Below are 9,275 nucleotides of genomic sequence, written 5' to 3'. Positions count from 1 at the left end.
TTCACATGCAACAAAGACAGGTGTTAGGGGTCCTGAAGCTTGTACAGTTGGGAGGGAGGGACTCTTAAAGGAAAGGACACACACTCACACACACACACACACACACAAATCTGACTTTTGGCAAGGTTTATAAAAACAAATGGCCATGTGACTACATTACCAGGGCCCCTCCCAGGACCCTGCAGAAGGGAGGGGCCTGGAGTCATGAACCTCTGGCTTCATGTGACCCCACTTGTGCACTCACACTGTGTGCGCCGGGGGTGAGAAGCAGGTGCTGACAGATCTTAAGGAAAAGAGTGACATAGAAACATCTGCATTTTAGAAAAATAAATTATAACCGTGCATACCCATCAAATCTCATCAGCCAAAGAAAAAAGTGCTCTTGTCACCGGGGGTTGTGGATGCTTTCAATGGGCAGCTAAAACTCTAAAACACCCCTGGCTTCTGGGCATGACCGTTTCACTCAGCTGAGCAAAAGTGAAAGAACAGCCCTGTCTCCTGCCTGTTTCCTGCCCTCCCAGAGGCAGGGACAATGCCCCCGCCCCCACAATGTGTCCTGGAATGAAATGTGCCCTTTTGGCAGTGCTGCTGGCCCATGTCTTGGGCAGATGCTGCTGGACAAGTCCTCTAGCCAGCTGATGACTCTGTGACCGCCACTGTCAGGGGGCCGCCCTGGTGGGCTTGGGCAGCAATGAGTTCAGGATTCATCTGTCCCTGGCCCTGTGTTTCCCTCTTTGGTCATCCTTTATCCCCGGGCTGTGATAGGTATGCATTGGACTGCAGGCACAGTCATTGCATGGCACGGTGAAGCACTAGGAAGAAAGCACAAGGCAGGCCTCTAGCTGCGAGACTGCCCGCCAACGTATGTGACCTCAGCTGAGTGGGAGGAGCTGCACTGCACCGCCTTCCACCCCGGGTCTTGGTATCCCTGGCTGAGTAATGAGGTTGATGAGAAATAGCCCATAAAACTTACTGTAAAATTCCCTGCACCTATAAAGTGCTATTAAAATAATGACTATAGAAGATGGTCAAAACTGGAGAAGGAACATAGGACCATCTGGGGCTCCCCAGGCCCACTCTTTGGCCCGGAGAGCTCTGGGAGAACACAAGGCTACCCTTGACTCTAACGAGTTACAACTGCTTCACCACGGAGAGGAGCCAGACATGGGTGAACTGCACGGGGGCTGAGTAATCATCCGGTTTTTTCCAGGCACTTGTTGGCTGGCATTTTAATCCTCAACCTCACAAGATGTTACATCCTTTAATTGCTGATCCGTGTGTTCCCCTGCCGTCTCCACAACGTTCCACTGAATTTTGAGAGCCCACGTGTCTTGTTATTACCACATCCATAAATACACAGTAAAAAGGGCAATCCGGCTGTTTTTCAAGACTATTTCAAAAAGAAGGAAAAAATGGGGTAGCCTTAAGTAAGCAACTAATTAGGCAGAACTGACTTCCTATCTTGAATTTACACTTGGTTCCAGTTTACAAGCGTGAAATTATCCTGGGAAGAAAACTGTTATGCAGGTAGGCTATGAATTAATCTTTTCTTTCAATAGTAACAATAACAATGCAGTTTCCAATATTAGGCTTTATCTCTTTACCATAACTCATAAAATAAAATAAAGTACCCTTACAAGATAACAACTTTAAAAAAAAAGTTGACATAGAAAACATTTTGACCAAGACTGTAGATAGCACCAGGTGTAATATCTATGCCTCATTTGAAACCATTTTCTTTTGGCAAAACTATATTTCAAACGATAAAATGGTCACGGTACAAAAAAGTTTATTTAAATTAAATATTTTAGACAAATCAATATCTACAACTGTTCCAAAACATGTGTAGTTCTTGGCAAAAAAAATGGAACAGTTTAGCTTAATGTCTGTGATCGTGTTTTACAAGATTATTAATACACATTCTGGACTGCACCAGTCAATCATATTGTCAATGATTTACCATTTATTACCAAATGTCATATACAGTAATAGCATAAAGATTAATCATATCTTATAAGTGATTTTACAATAGGACTCCTTGGAAGGAAAAAAAAAGGATCTTTCAACAATACAAAATATAAGGTGAAAATAATAAGAGAATATATAAAACACTTACATATTTCATACAGGCAATAATATGCTGACATCAAAAGACAAACGACTGCCTTTCGCTCACTGTTAGGTATGTTCCTTCAAAGGAGGTCTGAGAGAAGGATGGGAATGTTTGGGGGGTGGGGTCAGGGCTCAGAATCATTTTCCAAATTACTGTGCGTTTCTGTTCTTCGGGAAGGAAGTACAATGAAGGTGCAGTGGGGTAGCTGTTTTGAAGTGCTGGCTGAAGATGTTACCGGAAGAAACAGCTGGCTGGTGAGGAGGATGCATTCCCATCCCAGCCATGGGAATGGGACTTGGAATTTTTAAGTCAGGGGACTCTTTGAATTAGTGGCCAATTTAGGGGTGGAGAAAGAGCAAATACTTGGGGGGGGGGGATTCCCAGGAAAGGGAGAGAGGGAGATGGAGACATTGGGAAGAAAGCTCCTTTTGCTTCTGCACTTTGCAGAAGGGAGACTTGCTGGAATTTTGCTCAAGAAATGAACAGATCCAGATTGGAGGAAATTCTGTTCTAGGATCCTTGCTCTTTGGGTCATTAGGAACAGGGAGTTGACAAGAAGTTGCCAATGTCAACAAAAGCATCTGATTTAGGCTGTGAGGGTGGGCATGAAGGTGTGTGCGTCACACACGGTATGTATTCAGGTTGTGTATAGTCTCTTGAAATGTGTGTGTAATAAAAAAAAGAACATCTCTAAAAAACATATTTTCAGTAAAGCAGCTTGAATTCAACCTCATTATCAGTGATGTAGTCAACACTACTGGTTCATTTCCCAAATCAAGATGAGTGTTTTTTTTTCTCAAATTGGAAAAGAGTCCTTTTGCAAGACTAGGATCATTTTGGAAGGCAGTCCAGGGGCAGAAAGCCTTGAGTCCTCAGGTTGTGCACACAGAACCACCACAGGTTACAGCTTAAGGAGCTCACTGAATCAAACTTTGTTTTCCTTTTAGTTAGCCTTGAGAAAATCCTACATCAGAAAACCCTGGAGAAGAAGGAAACTTAGGTGTCAAATCTGTGCCTCACTTTTCAGGTGGGGGGACAGGCTGGAAGGGGAGGAGATGCCAGTCAGGGTGTCACCAGCCCTCCCAGGATCCTGGGTCTGTGGATCCCAGCCCAGGGGTCTCCCCATCTGGAGAACCCAAAGATTAGACAGGCTGTACCCTTGAGGTTGTGTCAGATTTCAGAGGGGTTGTAAATGCTGCTGGGCTTTTTACACATTTGTTTCAGGGCTGGGGACAGGGAGGAGAGATGGGTGAAAATTGCACCTGGGACCAGCATCTTTCAGCAGCTACCTTGCCTTATTCCCAATTAGCCAATAAAAACTCATGTGAAGGAATATACTCAAAATGCAGGCTGCAGGCAGTGGAATGGATGGGGGAGGGGGCGGAAGAGCCCTCGGATGAGCAGAACCCAGGTCGCTGGGGCAGGCAGTGCAGACCTGCCCACCGGGCCGCAGCACGGAGATCTCGGCTCTTCTCAGTGCGCAGGAAGCAGAGTGGTGGCGAGGCAGGACTGGACCAGCGGCCTCGGGCTCTATGACACGCTGTAGCTGTTGTAGTACGTGGCCGTGGCATCAGCCAACACAGAGATGAGGCTGGTCTCCGTGGGGCCCGTGGTTGGCACCTGAGAGCCCGGGGCATGCCCACTGAGGGTCACGGCAGAGTCTGGGTGGCCGGGAGTGTTCAAATACTGGTCGAATTCATTGCGATCCATGTCCCCCAGGAGTTCCACCTGGCTCAGCTGATCCAGGGCATCAAAGCCGGGGTGGTCAGGAGGGGGGGAGAGCTGGCCCAGGTGAGCGTGGAGGTTGGAGTGGAGAGGGTGGAAGGTGGCAGGGGAGTAATAGGCAGGAGATGGGGGACAGCCAGGTACGGTGGACATCATAGTAACGCCAGGGGACTGGCCGAGGGCCAGGGAGCCCAGGGGGTGGCTGCAGTGGAGGGGGCTGGGGGTGTACTCTGGGGAGTAAGGGGGCCGGGGCAGGTGGGGGATGCGCCGGGAGTGCGCATGCTCCTCCTGGCAGGGGGAAGAGAAGAAGGTCTGCTCCGGCTCCAGCACATCCAGGGGTGACATTTCCGGAGGCGTGGGCAGCCCGTATGGGTACGTGTCCGTGCTGCCTGGGGTGCCGCCTCCGCCGTTTGGCCCCTCCTGGTAGCAGCCCCGCAGGCTGGGCAGGGCGGCGCCCGGGGAGTACTCACCCCTGTCCTCCTTTTCCCCCAGAGCCCCCCGGCCGCCGCCCCGCTTCTCCGGCAGGGCGTTCTGGTCCCGGGAGAGGGAGCTCAGCAGGAAGCCGGGGTCCACGCGCTTGCAGAGGCGCTTGGCCTGCTTCTTCCTGCGCGGGCGGTACTTGTAGTTGGGATAGTCCTGCATGTGCTGCAGGCGCAGGCGCTCCGCCTCGTCCACGTACGGCCTCTTCTGCGACAGCGTCAGTGCCTTCCACGACTTTCCTGCTCACACAAGTCAGAGAAGGCCACTTTCAGCATCTGCGCGGCTTGGGGCGGCTGGTGCACCTGTGTCAGACTGGTGCCCGCACGCATCACACACACGCACACGCTGGCTCCCTCCATCCCGCATCCCATCCGCGGTACCCTCTCTCCACAAAGGGCACGAAGGACACCGCAGTCCTCGAACCCGCTTCCCAGCCCAGAGCTTGCACAGCACAGTGAGGCCAAACCAACCTCCCCGCCTGCATCCCGCAAAACCAACTACACCGTCACATCGCCTCTCCTATAAAAGCAGATAACACGAATGTAAAAACAATGGGGACTCACAAGGAAAGGCCCACCTGACCCATTATCAGACACAGGACAAAAATATATAACGACTACGACATTGATTTGGGCTCTTTTTACCCTTGAGGGGCAATTCTAATTATGTATACATTTAAATGAAAACTCTCTGCCTTCATTCATTATGGCTGCTTCTCATGAAGGGATGCTATATTATTTATGGCATAATCCTCACAGGCCTTCCCCTGAAGGAACTCAGAGTCAATAATTTCACAGATGTAAGTAAATTATAGGCTATAATTTAGGATAACAGCAGATTATTCCTTACACCTGAAGGTCAAATAGAACCTTTCTGTATGAAGACCTGACCATGATCAGAATGCTCGCATCTATCTGCACCAGTCACATATGCATGCATGCACAAGCACACAGGCACATGCACACAGGCACACACACACACACAAGCACACAGGCACACGCACACACAGGCACACGCACACACACACACAGGCACACAGGCACACACACACACACACACACACAGGCACGCACACACACACACACACACACACTACAGCTCCCAGCCATCTACTTAGGACCCGTTCACCATGGCAGGGGCACCTGCTCAGCCATTGACTCCCCATACAGAAGAAAACCCCTTTAACTTCCCTGGATCTCTATTTTCCTCACTAGAACATATATTGTGATGCTACCCAACTCGAAACTCTCTCTTTAAAAAGCATTGCACACATGTATCCCACTAAAATGCTGGTTTCACTTGTATTTCCTATTGGTCCTTACTTGCTCGTATGCTGCTTGTAAATTGCTTTAGCGTCTCTCTCTGTCCTCTCTCAAAGTACATTGCACATCCCTCCAGCTGCAGGTTTTCTGAAGGTCGCTTCTGGACCCCATAGATTGTTACCCCCTTGGGTGGACTCCAATTCTACAGCTTTGATAAGTTCCCCCATGACTCTAATGTATCCTGAAGTTTGAGAGCCACTAACCTGGAGGGTAGGCCTTGCTAAACCCTGTAAGGAAGGGGACCACATCTCTCACCCAGAGCCCTCTGCACAGGGCTGAGTACAGAGCTGTGTGTGCGGCTACCCTCCCTCAGTGTCCCTGCGGGCTGGCGCTGTACACCAGGCCCTCAAAGGGGGTTGGTGGAGGGTGAATATTAAAGGTGTGCTACCACTGGTATGAAAGTTTATAGCTACTCTGACAGAGTCGTCAATTAATATAATTAGCTGTTACTTAAAAGGGTGACTTGACAAGTGTTAGGAAGTCCAGATTCAGGCTTGGTCCTCAGTTCCCGGCCTCGGCTGAGGCCACAAAGTTGTTGCAAGAGGCCCAAGATCCAGACACAACACACCCTGTCTGTGGACTGAATATAAACGTGACCCTAGTTTCTAAGTATACCTGGATATGGCAGTATTAATAAAAGGTAGGTTCATTTTTAAATGCCACTAAATGTGTAATTGTATGGGCCTTCTCGTTCATAGTATACTAAAAATACTAGCGTGACTGGGTGAAGTTTTAATGTTAAAGATTAGAAAGCTTATAGTAAAAAAAGTTGGGACTCTCACATCCAGTCCTTTCCTTTCCTAGGTCAGAAAGGAAAGGGTTGGGTTAGGTCACGGGGGTGGAAGTAGATCATCCTGCTGCTCCCCTGCGAACAGATTAGAAAGTCCTTATTTTAAAAAGCAATACCAGGTTGGTTTCCTTCACCCAGTGCCAGGGGCTATGTGGTTAAGCAGGAAGGAATCTGTGTCTTTCCTGCAAAATGAACTATAACCTCTGAAAGCCTAAATGCAAATAGACAGCAGGGATCAGCTTACAGGAGGCATTTGTCACCCAAGTCCCTTTGCCTGGGAGCAGGCAGGCCTCTATAGGGCTCCCCAACCCAAGTTCTTCTCCCATCGCTGTGTCCAGTCTGCAGCAGAAACCCTGCTCCATCCTGGTCACAAGAGCTCTGTTTGGGTACTAGGCACAGCATCTGGGGCCCACCGAAAAAGCTTTAGGGGACCACAAAAAAAAAACCACATTTTCATAGCTTTAGCAATTTGAGGGAAATATGAACCATCAGGTAGAATAAAATGACTTATTGTAGTACATATTAATATATATGTCTTTTTGCCAACACAGTGTAAAATACAATTTTAAATACTGTTCATGGAGGAAGGGGCTCACTAAGCCGGGCTCACTAAGCCGGGCCCACTAATGTGTCCTGGACACCGCCAGCCAGGAGGCTGGGCTGTGGGTAGGAGGCTCTGAAACCAGCACTCTACCAGGTGCTTTGAAAGCACCTCCAGCCTGCAGGAGGGATCCCCTCTGTGGGCCTGTGGCTTTAGCCAGCAGAAAGGTGCACCTCAGCCCTCACCCCACAGTTTCCACCCGGAAGGAGCCAGGCGCTCCAATGGAAAAAGAAACCGGGCTCCAATCCTTCTGGGCCTGGTGGGGTTGGGGAGGGCAGAGCCAGCCTGGGGTAACTACACACTGTCCCTGCTCACAGGGCCTGGCACCCACTGCTCACGCAAAGTGCTTTGAAAGCTTTCCATCGGTTAAAAGGAATAAAAACCACATCCAAGGGACTAAGAGGTTAGGAGTAAGGCCAAGTGGAAAAATGCTCAGCTCCGGACGAGGGAGAGACAAGAAGGCCCAACACAAACTCCTGGTGTTGCCGAGAGGCCCTGACACCGTCTCTCTGGGCTCCTCCGGTCTGGCCGCCCCCATCCCCAGTCCCGCCACCACTGCTGGGACTGCACGGATCGCTCGGGAAGCCCCGCGGCCGGGCTCCGGGACAGATACTGGCTGCCCTGAGCATGCGTATCAAAGTATTTAAACTCCTGCGATTGACAGTCTTGAATGGAGTCTATTTGCGTAGACTTTTTTTTTTTTTTTAACTATTGCTTTAACAATTAAGTTAAAGCAGGAATGCGTTCCCGCAAGGTCTCTCTTCACAGTGTTCTTTAATAATAGTTGCACTCTCCCTCTGTGATGGTGCCAGCGGTAAAGTTCAGGGAATGGTGGGATTCCCTGTATTCCGGTATTTCGGGTAAACGCCAGTTCCACCTCGTCTCTGCGTTTCGGTCCCGACCTTTTTGGGCGCACGGATCCCCGTCGCTGGCCGACCGGGGCCTGAACGCTGCCCGGCCTATACTGTCCCTTGAGGCCCCAATTCCGCTAGTGTCCTCGCGAGTGGACCTCCCGGGGCACCGCGGCGGATCGCGCGGTTTCACTTTGGGCCTTGCCCAGGTGTCCCTGCTCTGAATCCCGGCCACCGCGCGCACATCCACGCTCGCACAGATGCCCCACCTCGCATCGCTCCCCGCGCGTCCCTACACGTCAGGTCCTGCCAAGATCGGCGCGCTCGCCCCAAGCTGTCTTTTCCCGCGCCCCTCGCCCGCAACCTCGGAGCGCTCCCGCCGGCCCCGCTCACTCACCCAGCATCTTGCTGAGCTCGGCGTTGTGCAGGTCCGGGTTCTGCACCGCCAGACGTTTCCTTTCGTCCTTGGCCCACACCATGAAGGCGTTCATGGGCCGCCGGATACGGCTTTCCGAGCCCTTGTCCCCCGGCGGGCGAGTGGCGGCTGGCGGCGACAGCCCATCCGACAGTTCGGTTTCCAGGGCCGGGCACTCGAGCCCCTCCGGCCACGGGTAAGTTCCCAGCAGCGAGGCCATGGCCGCACGGGGGTCGCCTCGCGGGGCGGGTGCTGACCTGGCCCTCGCACCGGTCGGGGCGTCCAACTTGGCCCGCAGCCGCGGCCCGGCCCCTTATTTATCAGCTTCGAGCAGTCGCGTCCTCCAATGATTCTGGAAGGCGGCACGGCCCCTCCCTCCGTCTCGGCGCGGCCCCCTCCCCCCGGGCCTGCTTTCCCGGTCTCCGAGTCCCAGCTCCGACCTGCCGGGGTGTGGGGGGAGAAGGAAGGAGGGCCTCTTCCCTGCGCCCGCCCCCGGCCCGTCCCTCTGCCTTCTGGGTCCCTCTCCGGGATCCGCACCCCGCCGCCCGGAGGCCACCTCCCGTCCCGCCCGCTACGGGCTCAGGTGCCGCAGAGGCAGGAGGCAGGCGCCACCAGCAGTCACCTCGCTGGGGAGCGGGAGCCGGACTCCAGCCCCGTGGCTGTGGCCTCCCCAGGCCAGACGCCACTAACGCCTCCCGTGCGTGGAATCCTATGGAGAACCGAAGCCAAAGAGGTTTCGCTGGGAGTGGCGGGGCGCGAGAGTCGTTGACCACGAATCCCCCAGAGGAGCATCAGAACCGTTCTTAAGAGAACACTACAGCTTTTCTAAAATGACCCGGGCCCCCAGCCAACTTTGGTGGCCACCAGAGACTACCAAGGGCTGGGGTTGAATCCCACATCGGGTTCTACTGCAGGGTCCACCCCAGGGACCCCTCGATGTCCCTGCAGCTCCCTGGCTCCTGGGAGCACATGGCTGCG

At 52.3% G+C, this 9,275-nt stretch overlaps 1 protein-coding gene across 1 annotated transcript; it reads right to left on the bottom strand.

Annotated features, from left to right (window-relative positions):
* Positions 1-1,772: 1,772 nt before the first annotated feature.
* On the bottom strand, positions 1,773-8,641 carry SOX7 (SRY-box transcription factor 7). Its single transcript, XM_019733269.3, has 2 exons — positions 8,280-8,641; positions 1,773-4,557 (listed from the first exon to the last, which is right to left on the bottom strand). The coding sequence occupies exons 1-2, from the start codon at positions 8,515-8,517 to the stop codon at positions 3,644-3,646; spliced, it is 1,152 nt and encodes a 383-aa protein (XP_019588828.1). The 5' UTR covers positions 8,518-8,641; the 3' UTR covers positions 1,773-3,643.
* Positions 8,642-9,275: the final 634 nt, after the last annotated feature.

The sequence above is a fragment of the Rhinolophus sinicus genome, chromosome 15, assembly GCF_057876585.1.
Source record: "Rhinolophus sinicus isolate RSI-liver-muscle chromosome 15, RSI-T2T, whole genome shotgun sequence".
NCBI classification, from domain to species: domain Eukaryota; kingdom Metazoa; phylum Chordata; class Mammalia; order Chiroptera; family Rhinolophidae; genus Rhinolophus; species Rhinolophus sinicus.
Note: the sequence above shows the minus strand (reverse complement) of the source record. Positions and strands in the feature narration are given on the sequence as shown.

What these genes read in the sequence shown, in the direction of transcription:
- SOX7 (XM_019733269.3), bottom strand. Translation starts at nt 8,517, where the DNA reads ATGGCCTCGCTGCTGGGAACTTACCCGTGGCCGGAGGGGCTCGAGTGC. An exon ending in CGAGCTCAGCAAGATGCTGG is followed by an intron (nt 4,558 to 8,279) that starts GTGAGTGAGCGG and finishes TTGTGTGAGCAG; the next exon opens with GAAAGTCGTGGAAGGCACTG.